Below are 21,653 nucleotides of genomic sequence, written 5' to 3'. Positions count from 1 at the left end.
CTTCACTAAAAACACAAACAAGCTAAAAAAATAACAAACATTGAATGAAAAGTATTTCAAGTAAGAACTTAAAATAGAAATAATCTCATATAGCTCAAAGATAATTCTGCATTTCTCACACTTAAAACATGTACTGTTAGAATTGTTTAAATTTCTAATTATAAAATGATTCTTCTTAATTAAATACGTATTTATTATTATCCCATACCCTTAACACATATTAATAAGTGGCATGCATTTTCTAATGTATCTCAAGAGGTAGAGAGCAATTAAAAGACTGACTGCTCAGGGAAACTGGAAGTTAGCATTTAAAATTATATCTATCACAGTGGGACTATAATTTCATGGAAAAGACTTTTGGAAATCTGGTGTAAATAAAGCAAGAAACAGTCAGGAGGTGGCTACTAATGATTTCTTGAGGATATTTCAAAGTCATTTTCAGAGGCACGTACAACCCTATAAAACACCGGATTTATATAAATGTGAGATTCTATTCAGAATCACATGCATAAGAAAATATTATGAAAAAATAAAATGCCTTATTTTATTTCTTTAATTTCTCCTAATTTGACCCTCCTTTATAATATACATTTTAAAATCTTCACTAGTTCTGAAATCATAAAGTATGGACTATGTAAATACATATAGGGTGTAAGTCATAGTTCAGGTAGTGTTAATCTGAACTATGAAAAGGATTTGTTAAGTAAATGAATATAGAAACAACATTGCAAGTGTGGTGAAATATTTGATCTGTTTAGATAAAAAACTATTCTTAATTACTTTATCAGCATTGAACTGACCACAAACAATACACCTATTACTATCTGTACTAATATTAAATTTATATAAAATCTCTATATTTGATCTCTTAAGTTTACTTTATCAATATCCCAAAACAATATTATGAAAACAAATATTAAGTTCAGCCCTATTTAGTGCTTTTATAGAACTAAGATTATAGGGGGTAAAGCCTTTCCCAAATAGCTGAAAAAATAGGTAACTTTTGGGGAGACACATAATTGTCTACCGGACAAGTGTTTTTAAAAATATACACATAGAATATTAAAATATATATGAGTAAAATAGCTCATACCAATTATAATTATAAATGAAAGCTGTAAGTCAACAGCACTTGTATCTATTTATCATACTAATTTTCACTGTCATTAGTTATTTAGTAGCCACTCTGTGGAAAGCACCAAAATAAGCCAAATGTGAAGAAAAAAAGAGCAATGAACACAGGATTCTGCCCTGGAGCAGTTCTTAATCTAATGAGGAAGAATTATCATTAATTAAAAAAACTCATTAGGACATAATATGAGAGGAATATTTTAATAAGAATATAACTAGTAACAACCTTCCCTATCAAGTAATATACATGTACATTGAAACATTGGGAATACGGAATAGTAGATTTATTTTAAAGATCACAGTCAAGTTTCATGAAAATAGGCTGTTTTAATCAGAGTTTTAGAGAAAAATAATTATGCAATTTAGAATGTATATATACGTAAGAGAGAGAATGAGCCAACCTCAAGTCAAACGTACCTTATTAAGGACCTAATATGTACAGAGTACAAACATTTATTAAAGAAAAATTGTTTTTCCAATTAACACATTGACCAGGAAAATTGTCTCTGTATATGCTACAAAAGATGGCTTGGAATTCCATGAAGTTTCACATTTGAGGGATTTCACATTTCACATGTGTAGAAACGTAAATATCAGTGCCGAATGAAAGTGGTAATTGCCATCAGCCACATACCCAAAGAGCTGTATACATCACAACATGAAAGATACTGATGAACTGATTCTTCTTGGAACTCAGAACAATATGTTAATGAGGCAAGTGAAGAATAAGCTACCAGCATTTAAAAACATGTGAACTGATCATGATTATTCTTACATAAAGCTAAATGTGGTCATAATCCACTTGCCACTCCCACTGGAAGTGGCTATACTAAGGTTGACTATAAAGAAATGAGACGATTTTCATGTATAAGTTTTGGAATAAGCTTTAATATTTTATCATCAAATTTTGTATACATAATAACCCTTAATTATTTACAGTATTTGGAAAGTCTAAAATTAACATATGTTAATACTACAATATTTTTTAAAGCCTTTAGAGTTTTAAATTATTTTAGATGAACTTTTCACTCAAATTCATCATAAATTAGCCATTGATGTTTCAAATAACTCTGCAATTTGATATATATACTGCATAACCATAAGATATATTTAATCCAAATAAAGTGGTATTCAAGTTCAAACTTACAGTTCAATTGCCTTGTTCCACATGATAACATATCCAGAAAGAATGAAAGATTCAATATTTACAATATGTGTATTTCCTCTTTCTGTTCCAACATAGAGCCATTTACTCTGGAAAGGTAGATGACAGTAAGTAATTCTGAAAGAAAGAAAATTACAATTAAAATATCTAAATTTTATATCTGGTCAGCATTATATTTTCCTTATGCTTATAACATAGCGATACCTATATAAACAATAAAATTTACCATATACTCAGTAGCCCTTAGTTATTAGAGTTTATAGGATAAATAACAATAGTAATGTCATTAAAAATAATAATGATAAAACAACCACTATTAAGTATCTAACATGGGCATTGATATATATTATTTCTAACTGAAAATAGCACTTCTGTTTCACAAGAATATTTGCTTTTACTTGCCTAGGACTGACAGCTAATGAGTGGCAAAACTGGGATTCAAATCCATTCCTGTTTGGTTGAAAAACTGCCATATTTCTACAACGCTACACTGTTTGCTTTTTTTCACTTGAAATAAAAATTAGGTATATTTGAAACATAAATTTCAGAGGTCAGAGAGTCTGTAGCTTTATCTACATGAGGTGATGAATTATTTACTTTTTATTCTGATGTTCGGCATCTAAGTAGTATAACGAAAACTTATAAGGTCAGAGATCCATTATACTATTCCCTTATTCTTTTATTCTGCCTTCATCTTCACAATGGGCTTTCTGACCAATTCTGGGAAACTGTTCCATAGCCAAAGCAACCATGACTCCTATATATGAAATTTGGGGATTTATCAGAGTCTTCTATCCACAGCATCATCACTTTTTCTAGTTGGGCCTACTTAGGCTCCTTAAACACTCTTAAAAAGACATGGGGGTTATTAAGTTCACAGTTATTCCTTATCCGAACTTGTTATTAAATCATAATATTTCCTAGAATTTATTTAGAAAAGGAGCTGGTAAATGTTAGCAGAGAAAAACAGAATTCTGACACCAAGCAGACACACAACTATGGAAAAAAAAAAAGGAAAATGAATGGTAAATTCCAAAAAGGATTCCATCTTGTACCTCTTTATATAAGAGTGAACATGCAGTATGTCAAATTTATATTTTCAATCTGGTTCATTGACTTTCTCTACACCAAACTTTATCTATTCAAAAGTATTCTGTTGAAGGCACCTTGCACACTACAATCCAAAAAACTAGAAGCCTTGTTATTACATACACATTTACAGAGTCAATTGACAATCTAATTAAAGTATAACATATATGACATTGGACAATTTTGATTAAAACCTAAAGTCTAGAATTGCTGTTGCCAAGAGATACTCAATAATGTTCCACAGAAAATAACTTGATAGTCATGTTTCTAGGCAATGAACAATCAATTTTCAATTCAATCCATGTAGAAAGAGGAAGCTCATTTTAAAAAGGATCTATGATCACCCTTTCTGAATACTGGGAGAGTAGAAAAAACACCAATCCCATTAAAGTAGACACAAATACAGGAGTTCAGGTAGAAAAGGAGCAAACTTAAATATTACATGGTCATTTATAAGGTTAAGAAGAAAAGTCTAAGAACTGCCAGGTTTCAGTAATGAGACCTGAAGCAAGCAACAAAATTCCAGTATAGACAGACTTTACAGTAAGTACAAGAACAGTGGAATATATGAAAATCCAAACAGAAATATAAATATTCCTTGGACCAACACTACTGTATTCCTCATTCTTATTGATAAGAAACTAGACCCTTTATGACAAAAGGGTTTCATCTTATGTCCAAAGTCCAACTGATGGGTCATGGTTAAACAAGTAAGAGATTCCCAGAATTAATCTGAACCCAGTTTGAAAAGTAGAACAATAAAGCAATAAAAACACTAATTTGAAAAGATATATGCACCCCTATGTTCACTGCAGCATTACTGACAATAGCCAAGATACAGGAGCAATGTAAGTGCCCATCAGTAGATGAATGGATAAAGAACATGTGGTATATACATGTACAATGGAATATTACTCAGCTACAAAATGGATGAAATCTTGCCATTTGTGACAACATGGATGGACTTTTGCTAAGTGAAATAAGTCAGACAGAAATACAACTATTATATGATTTCACTTACATGTGGTATCTAAAAAACAAAACAAATGAACATAACAAAACAGAAACAGAGTTATAGATACAGAGAACAAACAGGTGGTTGCCAGAGGGGAGGAAGATGGGAGGATGAGTGAAATAGGTGAAGAAAATTAAGAGGTACAAACTTCTAGTTACAAAACAAATGAGTCATAGGGATGAAATATATAGCATGGTAAATACAGTCAACAATGTAATATCTCTGTATGGTGACAGATGATACCTAAACTTATCGTGGTGCTCATTATATATAGAAATATCAAATCACTGTGTTGTGCACCTGGAACTAACATTGGGTTGTAGGTCAATTATACTTTTTCTTTTATTTAGTATCTATACGAAATTATGGATGTTCACTCTTCTTATTGTCATAATCACTTCATGATGTATGTAAGTCAAGTCATTATGCTGTATACCTTAAAGTTATACAGTGCCGTATGTCCATTTTATCGCAATAAAACTGCAAGGGAAAAAAAGAAACTGAAACCTAAGGACAACCACTCGCAAAAAGCCAGCTATGCTTTCCTAAATAAAGCAACTACTTAAACTATAGCCAACCCCATAATCCTTTGCTTTGCTTTCATGTCTTATCTATAAGTCTTGCCCCTAGCTATCTGAGGAGCACTCTTAACCACCTCTGTTGGCACTGCCCAATTCAAATTGATTTTCGCTCAAATTAACTCTTAAAATTAAAAAAAAAAGTAATGTGATTTACTTAAGATGACTGACATAGGTGAAGGAGAGAGCATGATTAAACTTGTGCTGTGTGTTTGATAACCATAAGTGACTAATCAATATCCTTATAGAACTTAATTTACTGTATTTAATAGCTACACTTTCATTTATAATGTATTTCTACCACCACCACCTGCAAGATGAAGGATTTTCTATTATATGTGGGCCTTGGAAAAATAATATTGTTCCTATATCCATATTCACTTATTCTTTCGTAGTAAATCATCTAACACATTGTCAGTCTTCCTTCCGTTCATCCATTTATTCAAGCTTCACTGAATAATTCTTTATAAAAAGTACTGTCCTTGATTACAACATACCTAATCTTTTTCCTTAAAAAAATATAGCATCTAACAGGAGAGACAGACAAGTTGACAAGTAAGAAAAATAAAAGTAAAATGTGTTAATTGCTATAAAGAGTTCAAAGGAGGGAGGGATTAATTCAAGTAAGGGAAATCAAGGAAAGCTAAGGTAGAAAACTGTACAGTATTTGAATTGGGACAAAGGACTCTGTAACTTGATATATTTTTTACATAAGCATATTAAATAAACAAAATACATGTTTCTCAAGCTTGAATAACATAGAGATCTTTAAAAAAATTTTTGCTGATCCTCACTTTGACTTACTTTTATAACTTCTTTAACTTATATATAAAAATAAGAAATTCCTCATACTTATGACTCATATATACATAAAACAAAAAACAAATTAAATACAAATAAAACTAAAACTAGAATTCAAATGACAATTAATTTACATGACATATGAATTTTGTTTTACAAAAATAAAACAATCTCACAATATGGATATGATTCTGACTCCACAGGTTCTTTTATGTCTATACTTACTCTGTGTCTCTCTTTCACCACTTGCCTCTACTTGAATACCTCTGAATTCTGTTCCATAGTATACCATCACATAATTTTATAATCATTTGGTATGAATACATAATACATGTGCATAGTCCACTTCGATTTTTTTATTAACCCATAACAATTAAAATAATACTACTTGGTACCAACACAACCATAAATGTAAATATAACTTCACATATTGAAATTGTATGGCAGTATTTTTGCATAAGAGGGTTTATTCAAATCATTCAGAATATTTCCATTAGTCTGATTATAAATTACTGTGGATAACTCACAACCCCAAGACTATGCCCATAAATCCTATTTTGAGAAACACTGTCAATACACAAGCCAAAAATACACTGTAAAAAGGAAAATGGCTTAAAATTACAAAAATTATGCTGTATAAAATTCAGTGGAAGATTTCAGTTTTGAAACCTTCCCCCCCACTAAGTTCTAACATAGTTCAATTTTAATCTTATTTTTTGTCTGGATTCCAGGTGAAACTTCTAGTACCGGGCATGATGACTCTGGCTCCAGTCCCTTCTATAATATTTATAATCATTCTTTATAACCTGGTTATACTCAGAATCAGGTATATGATTCTGCATATTAAAAATACAAACCAGAGATGACGATTCAATAGTTCTGGAGTAATATCTAGGAATACTGTTTTAAAACTCTTTCTGGGTGGTTTTGATACACAACCACAGTTAAGAACTACTAAATTATAACAACAACCTTAAATTTTTAGTATAGATAAATATCTCATTAAAATGCATATCCCAGATTCTAGTCACATAAACTGTGACTCCTTGGACTTGGGATGGAACATATGACTGATATTTTAACAAATATTTTGCTATTCAAAATGAAGTCCATAGACCAGCAGCATGGATGTTACCTGGAAGCTTAGTAGAAATTCAGAATCTCAGGCCCAATCCCAGAATTAGAAATTGAATTTTATGAAGAACCCCCAGGTGAGTCACACACACATGAAAGTTTAGGAAGCACTTCTCTAGGTGATTCTGATACAGATAATTACATTTTAAGAAATGTAGTTCTGTGGCTGAATGACTGCTGCTTACTTACTCTTCAAGTTTTAGGATAAGAACCTAAATTACTAAGTTAGTAGTAGGGATAAAGCTATGTAGTACCCCCCAAACAGCTAATGATGGTTATAATAATGATGACAAGGTGAAGCACAACAACAGCTAGGGAAAGGGACAGATAGCTACCCTAAGATTCCCTCAACATCTCAAGTAAAAGGCTGATATTTAGGAGTTTTAGTGGAAAAACTCAAATCATATAAAAAGCAAAAATAAGGAATTAAATTTTCTTTATGAAAAAGAATCTGATAATTTTAGACAACCTATACCTAGCTGAATTATAATACAAGAGATAAAATTAAATAGGTAGTGACATTTTAGTTAAATTTCATTCATTGTCTTAATGGGCTCTAATTAACCAGAAAGTAAAAAATTCACTGAACTTTATTGCCCATAATTAGTTGAAAAACTAACAAATGTAAGTCAAATTTTAAAAATAAGTCAAATCTGCATTTGCATAGGGAATAACAATGATTTTTGGCAAATGCAATTCTGAGAAGCTTATTTTCATTCTCCTACAGTGAAAGAAATAACATTTTCTATCATCATTTAAATTCATAGAATATTTCAATTTCTGAACGGGAGAACTGAATTAGTGGAGGCCACGTGGGGAGCAGGAATGAATCACAGGTCTTCTGGTCAGGGTGATAAAAGTAGAATTATGATGGGGAGCCATAACCCCACCCCAGTAAGATGCCTCTCCCAACCTCAGGTGTTAGTTGAAGGCCAAATAGGGAACCTGAACTTCTATCCTCACCAGTTAGCAACAAGAGGTCATCTGCCCTTCTGTTGCCAGAGCAAGGTCAAAACAACCCACCCAAAACAGAAGGTTTAAATAAGACCTAGGGTGCCATAACATTATACTGAAAGTGTTCAGTTTGTATTAAAAAATCACTCATACCAAGAAATAGAAAAATCACAATTTGAATTAAAAAATAGATACCAATATCAAGATGATACAGATGTTAAAATTCACTGAAAAATATTTCAAAGAAGCTATCATAAAATGGAACAAGCAATTATGAATAAAATGAAAAAAAACAAAAACTAGAAAGTCTCAACAAAGAAACAGAAGATAAAAAGAAGAATCAAATGCAAATTTTACTACTAAAAAGTACAATAAAGAAAATTTTAAAACCTATGGATAAACTGAATAGCATAATGGAGGAAACAGAAGAGGCAGTGAACGCAAATATAAAGCAATATAAATTATCCAATCTGTAAAACAGACAGAAAACAGATGTAAAAAAAAAAAATCAGAGACTCAGAAACCTGTGGGACAAAAACAAAACATGTGATAACAATCATGTTATCAGGGTCCCAGAAGGAAAAGGATGGGACTGAAAAAGGAGTCAAAAAAATAATGTCTAAAAACTTCCCAAATTGGTAAAAGGCAAAACAAAGGATTCAAGAAGCTGAAAAAACCGAAAAGGATAAACCCAAAGAAATAAAACCAAGACAGATCATAACCAAATATCTGAAAACTAAAAATGAAAAGAAAAAAATCTTGAACGTGGCAAGAGAGCAACAACACTTTAACTACAGGGGAAAAATTCCGATGATAGCAGATTTCTCATCAGAAAACAGGGGGCCAAAAGGAAGTAGAACATTACTCAAGGGCTTAAAGAACTGTCAACCCAGAATTCTATACATGCCAAATATATTTCTGCTTTTATTAGATGAAGGAAAGCCAAGAATTTGACACTAAAAGATCAACTCTAAGAGAATGGTTAAAGGGAGTTTACTAAACAAAAAGGAATAATTTTTTTTTAAATAGGAATATTTGAATATCAAGTGTGAATAAAAAACAACAAAAAGTAAAACTATGGGTAAATACAATATATTTTCCTTCTCATAATTTCCTAAATTATGTTTGACAGTTGAAGGAAAAATTATAACACAGTCTGATTTGGTTCTAAATATAGAGAGAGGAAAATTTATTATAAATGAGGGAAATAAAAAAGAAAAGGTCTTTATACTTCATTCAAACTGGGAAAATGCAATAGCAAAAGACTGTGGTAAATTGTTTATATACAATGAAATGTCTACAGCAACCTCTAAAGAAGTGAAGTGATACAAAAAGACATCTAAGATATCTAAGACAAAAAGATATCTAAAAAGACATCTAAGATATCTAAGACAAAAAGATATCTAAAAAATAAAGATAAATCAAAATGAAATTCTAAAAAATGTTCAATTAAAAACAGGATGGCAAGAAAAAAAATACCAAGTAGGTGAAAAACAGAGAGATCAAGCAGACAACAAAAAATAAAATGAGATCTTAAGTCCTGAGATATCAATAATTACAGAAAATGTAAACACCAATTAAAATACACAGATTGACAGAGTGAATTGAAAAAACATAACCAAACTATACACTGTCTACAAGAAACTTACTTCAATTATATTGACATGGAAAAGCTGAAAGTAACAAGAATGACAAGATATATCATGCAAACATTAATCAAAAGAAAGCAGAAGAGGTTATATTAATATCAGATTAAAAAAAGAGTTCAGATAAAAAAGAGTTCAGATAACCAGAGACAGAGAAGGACATTATGTAAAGATAAAAGGTCAGTCCACCAAGAAGACAGAGCAATCCCAAATGTGCATGCACCAAACAACAGGTTGCAAAATACATGAAGCAAAAACTGATAAAACTGAAAAGAAAAAAAGAGACTCCATGATGCTAGTAGATTTCAACACCTGTCTCTAGCAAATCAGTAAGGATACAGAAGAACTCAACACAACCATCAGCCAACAGAAACTAATCAACATTTATAGAATAATCTGCTAAACAGCAAAATAGGCATTCTTTCCTAGCAGCCATAAAACATATACTAAGATAGATGATATCCTGGGCTAAAAAACAAACCTCAGTAAATTTAAAATAATTCAGATCATATACAATGTGTTCTCTAAACACAATGGAATCAAACTAGAAATCAATAAAAGAAAGATAATAGGAAAAAAATCTCCAAATACTTAGAATTAAGCAACACACTTCTAATCCATGGGCCTAAGAAGTCATCACAAGGGAATTCAAAAAATACACTGAACTGAATGACACTGGAAATACAATAAATCAAAATATGTGGGAGCTTAGACATTGATTTGAAACTTTTCCTAAAGCAATGCCAAAAGGGAATTTATAGCACTAAATACTTACATTAGAAAAAAGGAAAAGTTTTGAATCTATGTCTAAGTTCCCACTTTCAAGAACCTAGAGAAACAAGAGCAAAATAAATCTAAACCAAGTAGACAAAATAATAATAATAATAAAGAACAGAAATTAATGAAATTGAAAACAGTAAAGCAATGGAAATAATCAATGAAACAAAAAGCAGTTTCCTTGAAAAGTTCAATAAAACTGAAAAATCTCCAGCAAAACTGACAAGAAAAAAAAGACAGGGAAGACCATTTAGCAATATTAGGAATTAAAAAGGAATATCACTACAGATCATGCAAACTTAAATATGACAGTAACAATTTTACACAAGTATTTCTGACAACTTATGAAATGAACTAATTCCTCAAAAAGCACAAATTAGAGGGCTTCCCTGGTGGCGCAGTGGTTGAGAGTCCGCCTGCTGATGCAGGGGACACGGGTTCGTGCCCCGGTCCGGGAAGATCCCACATGCCACGGAGCGGCTGCGCCCGTGAGCCATGGCCGCTGAGCCTGCGCGGCAGTAGCCTGTGCTCCGCAACGGGAGACGCCACAACAGTGAGAGGCCCACGTACCACAAAAAAACACAAGCAAACAAAAAACAAACAAAAAAAAGCACAAATTAGAGCAATTCCCCAAATCTGAAGTAGATTGAATAGTTCTATAACTAGTAAGAAAATTTAATTAGTAATTTAAAAATTTCCAGCAAAGAAATCTTCAGGTCCATATGGTTTCACAAGAGAATTCTATCAAATATTTAAAGAAAAATTATCACCAATTCTAACAATCTCTTCCAGAAAATACAAGAGGGAAAACTTCCCAATTCATTCTATAAAGATAGGATTACCTGAGAGTGAAATCAGATAAAGACAATACAATAAAGAAACCCACAAAGTGTATACCCTAAAAATATATAACTTTTACTTGTCATTTTAACTCAATAAAGCTGGGAGGGGGAAAAAAGTATGCACCAATACTCCTCATGAATACTGATGTAAAAATCCTTAACAAAAGATTAGCAAATAGAATTCAGCAATATATAAACAGACCAAGAGAGGCTTATTCCAGGAATGCAAGGCTAGCTCAATATTTGGAAATCGGTCAATGTAATTCACCATAGTAACAGGCTAAAACAGAAAACACGATCATATCAATTGATGCAGAAATAGCATTTGACAAAATTCAACATGCACTCATGATAAAAGCTATCAAAAATAGTATTAGAGAGTATTCTCTCAACTTCATAAAGATCAGCTACAAAAAGCCTACAAGAAACATTATACTTAATGGTGAAAGAATGAATGTTTTCCCTCTAAGATCAAGAACAAGGCAAGCATGGCTGCTCTCATCCCTCTTCATGAACATAGTTTTCAATTTCCAGCCAGTTCAAAAAAGCAAGAAAAAGAAATAAAGTCATGTAGATCAGAAAGGAAGAAATAAAACTTCCTTGTTTGCAGATAACATGATGGTCCACATAGAAAATCCCAAGGAATCTGCAAAGAAACTCACAGAAGTAATAAGTTCAGTAATGTTGCAGCATATAAGATAAACATACAAAACTCAGTTGTATTTCTACACACTAACAATGAGCATGTGGAAGCTGAAAATGCAACACCATTTAAAATCACTCAATATATGATATACTGAGGTATAAATATAAAAAACAATTATAGAACTTGAATGCTAAAAACTACAAAATCCAGATGAAAGAAATAAAAGATCTAAGTAAACAGACATCCTGTGTTCATGAATTTTAATACTCAACATTGTAAAAATGTCAATTCACATTTTTATAAAACTCTGGCAAAATATTTTTGCAGATTTTGTTGACATGCTTATTTTAATATTTATATAGAAAGGCAAAGGGACAAGAATAGCTAAAGCAATTGTGAAAAAGAAGAATGAAGTGGGAGGAACCAGCCTACCCAATTTCAAGACCATATATATCTATAATAAAGACTACGTGGTATTTGCAGAGGGATGGAAATATAGATCAATGAAATAGAATAGAGAACACAGAAAAATAAACCCTTTAATATGTCCAACTGACTTTTGACAAATTTGTAAGTCAATTCAGTGAAAGAAGGCCAACAAATAGTACTAGAGAACTGGATATCTACTGAGACAAAATTGAATCTCTACCTAAACTTCAAACCTTATACAAAAACTAACTCAAAACAGATCACACATTTATGTTTACATGTAAAGTATAAAAGTTTACCAAAAAAAGGAGAAAATTCTTGGGATCTGGGACTAAGCAGTATGTTCTTAGATTTAATTTAGAAGTATGATCCATAATCACAGAACTAATAAATTGTGCTTCATCAAAATATAACCCATTTTCTACATGAAAGACTCTTACAAGCATGGAAATACAAGCTATAGACTGGGAGAAAACATTTACAAACCATATATCCAACAAAGGACTAGTTTTTAGAATAAATTTTTAAATGCTCAAAACTGAATGGTAAAAAAAAAATACATGAGAAAGTGCTAACAAATGGAAAATCAATTACTCTACTGGACCCAGGAGAGAAGTGAAATCTTGGAACGAACTACAACTCCAAAATTTCTATATAAGAAGTTCTTAGGGAATCCAAAAAGCAAGGGAGACAAAATCAAGGACACTAGAAAAATTTGAAGCCTCTGGTACCTACAGCCACAGCAAATGTCAATACAGCCTAACTCCTTATTGTATCAACATAAAACCTCATATTAAAGTCCTATCTACCTCAAGTACTATTACCCAATACACATGTCTAGCTTTCAACAAAAAATTTATAAGGCATGCTAAAAAGCAAGGGAAAATGTCTGAAGAGACAAAGTAACATTAGAACCAGACTCAGATGTGACAAAAATAATATGCTTATTAGATAAGAAATTTAAAATAACTATGATTAATATTTTAAGTGCACTAATGAAAATAGTAAACAACATGCAAGATGGGTAATGTAAGCAAAGAGATGAAAACATTAACAATGATTCAAATGGAAATGTTAGATATTAAAACCATTGTAAACAAAATGAAGAATGCATTTGATGTGTTCATCAAGAGTCAATATAGCCAAGTAAACAATCAACGAACGTCAACACAGGTTACTAGAAACTTGCCAAACTTATATACAACGAGAAAAAAAAGAGGCAGGGGAGAATATCCAAGGACTGTGGGATAGTTTCAAAAGGTGTAACATACTTAATAAGTGGAATGCCAGAAGAGAGAACTGAATAGGAGTATTTGAAGCAATAATGGCTAAAAACTTCCCAAAATTAATGACATACACCAAACCACAGATCCAGGAAACTCAGAGACACCTAGGAGGGGGAAGTATACAAAATCGACACCTAGCTTTATCATACTCAAACTGCAGAAAACCAACAGCAAAGAGAAAATCTTGAATAAATCCAGGGGTAGAGGGGAAGCCCCCTTACCTACAATACCTTTAGAGAAAAAAAGGATAAGGTTTATGATGGACTTCTCATCATAAACCATGCATGAAAGAATAAGAGTGGAGTGAAACAATCAAAGTGCTGAGAGGAAAATACCCTCATCAACCTAGATTTGTATATCCAAAGAAATTATGCTCCAAGAGTGAAGAAATAAAAACACTGTCAGAGTGAGCACAGTGGTGTAGCCACTATGGAAAACAGTATAGAGATTCCTCAGAAAATTAAGAATAGAACTACTATATGACCCAGCAATTCCACTCCTGGGTATATATCCAAAAAAAACCCCCAAAAACCAAACCTCTAATTTGGAAATACATACACACCCCAATCTTCATAGCAGCACTATTTACAATAGCCAAGATAATGTAAGCGACCCAAGTATGCATTAACAGATGAATGGATAAAGAAGATGTGATACAGACACAAACACACACACACACACACAATGGAATATTACTCAGCTATAAAAAGAATGTAATTCTGCCATTTGCAGCAATGTGGATGGACCTAGAGATAATCATACTAAGTGAAGTAAGTCAGATAAAGACAAATACTATATGATATCACTTGTATGTGGAATCAAAAAAATAATACAAGTCAATGTATACAGCAAAACAGAAACAGACCCACAGATATAGAAAACAAACTAGTGATTACCAGATGGGATAGGGAACATGGGAGGGACAAGTTAGGAGTATGGGGTTAAGAGATACAAATTACTATGTGTAAAATAGATAAGCAACAGGATATATTGTATAGAACAGGGAATTATAGCCATTATCTTGCAAGGACTTTTAATGGAGTATAATCTATAAAAAATACTGAATCACTATACTGTATACCTGAAACTAATATAATATTGTAAAGCAACTATAATTTTAAAAAACACTCTTAGAAAAAATTTTTAAATTAAGAATTTTTTTGCTAGTAGAGCTGCATCGCAAAAGAAAATGTTGAAAATTTTTCAGGGAGATGGAATCTACATTAAAAACAAGAAGAACTTGGGTTTCCCTGGTGGCACAGTGGTTGAGAGTCTGCCTGCCGATGCAGGGGACACGGGTTCGTGCCCCTGTCTGGGAAGATCCCACATGCCGCAGAGAGGCTAGGCCCGTGAGCCATGGCCGCTGAGCCTGCGCGTCTGGAGCCTGTGCTCCGCAACAGGAGAGTCCACAACAGTGAGAGGCCCGTGTACCACAAAAAAAAAAAAAAAAAGAACAACTTGCAAGAAGGAATAAATGAAGGCAAAACAACATATTTTCTTTTTCTTAATTGATCTAAAAGATAAATGTCTATTCAAAGTAGTAATAGTAACAATGCACTGTGTAATTACTGTAAATAGATAGATGAATTAAGTGGCAACAATGTCATAAGGGACAGGAAGAAAAATTTGGGAATATTCCATTATAAGCTATATTTGAAGTAATATATGTTATTTTAAAATTTTTATTGAGACATAATTGACATATAACATTGCGTAAGATTGAGGTGTACAAGGTGTTGGTTTGATACATTTATATAGTATAATATGATTACTACAGTTATGTTAGCTAACACATTTATCACTTCACATAATTATCATTTATTTTTTGTATGGAGAATAGTTAAGATCTAGTCGCTTAGCACCTTTGAAGTTCATAGTACAGTATTGTTGACTATAATCATTATGATGTGCATTAGATCTCCAGAACTTATTTATCTACTAGTTTCAAGTTTGTACCCGTAAAAAACGTCTCCCCAATTCCTCCATACCCTAGCTCCTCATAACACCTTCTACTGTGTTTTTACAAGTTCAGGTTAGATTCCACATATAAGGGATATCATACAGTATTTGTGTTCCTCTGCCTCACTTGTCTCACTTAGCATAATGCCCTCAAGGTCCATCCATGTTTTTGCAAATGGCAGGATTTCCTTCTTTCTTATGGCTGAAATATTTCTTTGCACATATAAACTACATCCTATTTATCCACTGATGGACTCAGATTGTTTTGATATCTTGGTATTGTGAATAATGCTGCAATGAACATGCGTGTACAGATATCTCTTTGAGATAGTGATTTCAATTCTTTAAATACATACTCAAAAGTGGGATTGCTGGATCATATGGTAGTTCAATTTTTAATTTTTTGAGAAGCCTCCATACTCTTTTCCATAATGGCTACATCAATTTACTTCCCCACCAACAGTATTTAAATGTTCCTTTTTATCCATATCCCAAACAACATTTTTTATCTCTTAGTCCCTTTTATGAAAACAGGTGTAAGGTAATATCTCATTGTGGTTTTGATTTGCATTTCCCTGATGATTAGTAATGCTGAACATCTTTTCGTGTATCTGTTGGCCACTTGCATGTCCTCTTTGGAAAAATGTCTATTCATGTTCTTTCCCCATTTTTAAACTGGATTATTCGGTTTATTTGCTACTGAGTTGTATACATTCTTTATATATTTTGGATATTAGTCCCTTTTCGGATATATGGTTTGTGGATATTTTCTCCCATTCCCTAGGTTGCCTTTTCAATTTACTATTTGCTTTGCTGTGCAGAAGCTCTTTAATTTAATATAGCCCCACTTGTTTATTCTACATTGTCAAGGATCTTTCTCCCTATGTTTTCTTCTAGTAGTTTTACAGTTTTGGGTCTTGCATTTAAATCTTTGATCCATTTCAAGTTAATTATTGTGAGTGGCATAAGACAGGGGTCCAATTTCATTCTTCTGCATGTGGATACCAGTTTTCCCAACACCATTTATTGAAGAGAGTGTCCTTTCCTCATTGGGTGTTCTTGGTGACCTTGTTAAAAATTAGTTGTTGGGGTTTATGTCTGAGCTCCTTATTCTGTTACATCTATATGCTTGTTTTTAGGCCAGTACCATACTGTTTTCATTTCTATAGCTCTGAAATAATGCTTGAAATCAGGTATTGTGATGCCTCCACCTTTGTTCTTCTTTCTCAGGATTGTTTTATCTATTCAGGGTCTTTTGTGGTTCCAAACAAATTTGATAGTTTTTTCTATTTTGGTAGAAAAAGTCATTGGAATTTTGATTGGAACTACATTGACTCTGTAGATTGCTTTGGGTAGTATGGCCATTTAAACAATATTAATTATTCCAATCCAAGAACATGGGATATCTTTCCATTTATTTGTGTCTTCTTCAGTCTTTTTAATCAATGTTTTATTGTTTTTGATGTACAGGTTTTTCAGCACCTTGGTTAAATTTATTGCTAAGTATTATATTGCTTTTGATGTTATTATAAATGGGGTTGCTTTCTTAATTTCTCTTTCAGATACCTGTTTATGTATAGAAATACAAAGGTTTCTGTATGCTGATTTTGTATTCTGCAACTTTATTGAATTCATTTACGAGTTCTAAAAAATTTTTAGTGGGGTCTTCAGGTTTTCTGTGCATAAGATCATGTCATCCGCAAACAGAGATAATTTTACTTCTTCCTTTCTAATATGTATGCCTTTTATTTCTTTTTCTTGTTTAACTTCTCTGGCTAGGACTTCCAGAATTATGTTGAACAGACATGGCAAGAGTGAGTAGCCCTGTCTTCTTCCTGATCTTATAGGAAAGGATTTTAAATTTCACCATTGAGTATGATGTTACCTGTTGGCTTGTCATATATGACCTTTTTTATGCTGAGGAACATTCCTTCTATACCCAATTTGTCAAGTGTTTTTCTCACGGAAGGATGTTGTATTTTCTTGAATGCATTTCTGTAGCTATTTTTTATCTTTCATTCTATGGTGTATCACAGAATTGATTTGTGTATGGTGAACCATTCTTGCATTCTGGGGATAAATTCCACTTGATCATGGTGAATGATCCTTTTAATGTACTGTTGAATTCAGTTTGCTAATATTATGTTGAGAACTTTTCCATCTATATTCAACAGGATATTGGTCTGTAATTTTCTTTTCTTGTAGTGTCTTTAATAGGCTTTTGTATCAGAGTAATGCGTGCCTCATAAAATGAGTTTAGGAGTATTCCCCCCTCTTCAATTTTTCTGGAAGAGTTTGAGGAGGACTGGTATTAGTTATTTAAACGTTTGGTAGAATTCACTAGTTAAACCATCTGGTCCCAGTCTTTTCTGTGTTGGGAGGTTTTTAATTACTGATTCAGTATCCTTACTCATCTGTTTAGATTTTCTATTTCTTCATTTTTTGGTCTTGGTAGATCATATGTTTGGAGGAAATATATCCATTTCTTCTAGATTATCCAGTTTGTTGGCACATACTTGTTGGTAGTAGTCTCTCATAATCCTTTTTATTTCTGTGGTATCAGTTATAGTGTTTTCTCTTTCAATACTGATTTTATTTGAGTCCTCTCTCTTCTTATCTTGGTTAATCTAGCTAAATATTTATCTATTTTGTATATCTTTTCAAATAACCAGCTCTTAGTTTCACTGATCTTTTCTATTGTTTTTCTGGTCTCTATTTCATTTATTTCTTCTCTTCTCTTTGTTATTTCCTTCCTTCTGCTAACTTTGGGCTTAGTTTGTTCTTCTATTTCTAGTTCCTTGAAGTGTAAAGTGAAATTATTAAGGTCTGTCTCATTTTGTAATGTAGGCATTTATCACTACAAACTTCCCTCTTAGAACTGCTTTTGCAGACTTTCATAAGTTTTGATATATTATGTTTCCAATTTCATTTGTTTCAAGATATTTCTTGATTTCTCTATTGATTTCTTCTTCAACCCATTGGCTGTTCAAGATCATGTTGTTTAATCTCCACATATTTGTGAATTTTCCAGCTTTCCTCTTGTTATTGATTTTTAGTTTCATACTGTTGTGGTCAGGAGATATTTGGTATGATTTCAATCTTCTTAAATGCTAAGACATGTTTTGTGATGTATCATGTGATCTCTGCTAAAGTATGTATGTTCCATGTGCACTTGAGAAGAATGTATATTCTGCTCCTGTTGGGTGGAATGTTCTGTGTATGTCTGTTAGATCCATTTAGTCTAAAGTGTCATTCAGGTCCATTATTTCTGCAATGATCTTCTGTCTGGATGATCTACTCATTGCTAAAAAAGTAGGTACTGAAGTCCCCTACTATTATTGAATTGCTATTTTTCCCTTCATATCTGTTAACAATTGCTTAATATACTTAACTGCTCCAATATTTGATATGTATATGTTTACAACTGTTATATCCTCTTGATAAATTGACCCCTTTATCATTATATAATGAACTATTTGTCTTTTGTTAGTGTTGGACTTAAAGTATATTTTGCTGATACAGGTATAGCTACCCTTGCTCTTTTTTGGTTTCCATTTTCTTGACGTATCTTTTTCCATCGCTTCACTTACAACCTGTTAGTGTCCTTAGTGTATGGTATTGGAAAGTAGACTTACATTCATTGTAAATGCATATTGAAAAACCACTACAAACTTTCTAAAGAAGTATAACTGATATGCTAGGAGAAGAGAGAAAACAAAATCATACAAAATGCCCAATTAAAACCAGAGAAGGTAGAAAAGGGGGAAGAAAAGATTTAAAGAATAAGTGCAATGTTTAGAAAACAGTTACAAATATGGTAGATATTAATTCAACTATTCAACAATTACATGTAAATGTCTTTGTTGACAAATTAAAAGATAGAGATTTTCAAAGTAGATAAGAAAAATAACTATGTGTTATTGAAACAAAAACTCTTAAAAATACTGACAGTGTTCCACTCTGTGATATTTATCCAAAGAAAATGAAAACACTAATTCAAAAAATATACGCACCTCAAGGTTCATAACATTACTTACAACAGCCAAGATACGGAAGCAACCTAAGTGTCCAACAACAGATGAGTAAATAAAGAAGATGTGGGAGATATATACAATGGAATATTACTCAGCCATAGAAAGAATGAAATTTTGTCATTTGTGACAACATGGATGGACCTGGAGGGTACTATATTTAGTGAAGTCAGACAGAGAAAGACAAATACTGCATGTTTTCACTTATATGTGAAAGGAGAAAGATATACATATGATGCTAACACTAATCAAAAGAAAGCTAAAGTAGCTATATTAACTTAAGACAAAGCAGACATCAGAACAATAAATATTATCAGGGATAAGGATGGGCATAAAATAATGATAAAAAGGTTATTTCTCCAAGAAGATGTAACATCTTAATGTATATGCACGTAACAACAGACGTTAAGGGCTTCCCTGGTGGCACAGTGGTTGAGAATCTGCTGCTAATGCAGGGACACGGGTTGGAGCCCTGGTCTGGGAGGGTCCCACATGCTGCGGAGCAACTAGGCCCGTGAGCCACAACTACTGAGCCTGCACGTCTGGAGCCTGTGCTCCGCAACAAGAGAGGCTGCGATAGTGAGAGGCCCGCACACCACGATGAAGAGTGGCCCCCGCTTGCCATAACTGGAGAAAGCCCTCGCACAGAAACAAAGACCCAACACAGCAAAAATAAATTAATTAATTAACAAGACATTAAAATACATGAAAAAAACTGATAGAAATGCAAGTATGAAGAGAAGAATTTATTAATATAGCTGGAGACTCTAACACCCAGGCAGAAAGTCAGAATACAGGTGACGAGAATAGCAGCATCAATCAACTTGATGTAATTGACATTTATAGATTACTCCAAATAAAAACAGCAAAATTATATTCTGTTTAGGCTCACATGAAATATTCACTAAGACAAACACATTCTGGAATAAAACACACCTTAACAAATTCTAAAAGTAGGAATTACATAAAGTGTGTTTTCAAAATATGATGGAACTGAACTAGAAATCAAATACAGAAAGATAGCTGGGAAATTCCCACACATTTAGAGATACATATCTAAATAAAGCATGGTTCAAAGAAGACATCTCAAGAAGATTTTTTATATATTTTAACTAAATGAAAGCAGAACTACTCAAAATTTACAGGACACAGTGAAAGCAGGGCTAAGAGGAAAATTTATAGCACCAAAGTGAATATTTGAGAAAATAAAACACACACATGGTTACCAAAGGGGAAAGGTGGTGGTGCGGGGATAAATTAAGAATTTGGGATTAACATACACACACTAGTATATAAAAAATAGATAATCAACAAGTACCTACTGTATAGCACAAGGAACTATATTCAATATTGTGTAATAACCTATATGGGAAAAGAATCTGAAAAAGGATGAATATATGTGTGTGTGTGTGTGTGTGTGTGTGTGTGTATATATATATATATATATATATATATAACTGAACCACTTTGCTGTACACCTGAAACTAACACAACATAATATGCTGTAAATCAACTATACCTCAATTTAAAATAAAACTTTAAAAACAAGAGTTTTAAAACCAATAATCTAATATTACACCTTGGGAAACTAGAGAAAGAAGAGCAATTTAATATTAAAGCAAGAAGAATAAAGGAAAGAGTAAAAAATTAGAGCAAAAGTAAAAAAAAATAAAAAATAGAGAAAATCAACAAAACCAAAATATTGTTCTTTAAAAAGATTAATAAAATTGATAAACCTCTAGCCAGGCTAATCAAGAGCAAAAGAGAGAAAACACAAATTACCAATGTCAGAAACAAAGGAGGATTATCATGCTACTCCCATGAATATTAAAAGGATCATTAAGGAATACTATGAAAAATTCTATGTCCACAAGTTTGATAACCTATAAGAAATGGCCTGAGTCCTTGAAAGACAAACTACTAAAACTCACACAAAGAAAAGTAGATAATCTGAATAGGTGTTGGGAGGTGGAGATATTGAATAATATCCTTTGAACTGAGAGGGAACTTTAAGACCAATAAATGAAGCAGGCATCTCCAGAAAGTGTAATTATGAAGTTTACTGTAGTTATCTTACACAAAGGCAGGACTGGGTGGACAATGATTCAGAGGCATTTGCAGCTGCACTCCAAGAGGATGAAAGGGGTGCCTAGAGATATAAAAGGGCCAA

At 32.4% G+C, this 21,653-nt stretch overlaps 1 protein-coding gene across 2 annotated transcripts in view; it reads right to left on the bottom strand.

The window, feature by feature from the left end:
* STXBP5L (syntaxin binding protein 5 like) overlaps window positions 1-21,653 on the bottom strand; it is a 383,427-nt gene that overhangs the window by 255,688 nt on the left and 106,086 nt on the right. For both annotated transcript variants that reach the window (XM_029214585.1, XM_029214586.1), the window contains exon 5: window positions 2,279-2,413. In XM_029214585.1, the coding sequence (XP_029070418.1) occupies window positions 2,279-2,413 (135 nt within the window). The remainder of the gene's footprint in view (window positions 1-2,278; window positions 2,414-21,653) is intronic.

The sequence above is a fragment of the Monodon monoceros genome, unplaced genomic scaffold (assembly GCF_005190385.1).
Source record: "Monodon monoceros isolate NGI ecotype Baffin Bay Population unplaced genomic scaffold, NGI_Narwhal_1 Super_Scaffold_11, whole genome shotgun sequence".
Classification (NCBI taxonomy): Eukaryota; Metazoa; Chordata; class Mammalia; order Artiodactyla; family Monodontidae; genus Monodon; species Monodon monoceros.
Note: the sequence above shows the minus strand (reverse complement) of the source record. Positions and strands in the feature narration are given on the sequence as shown.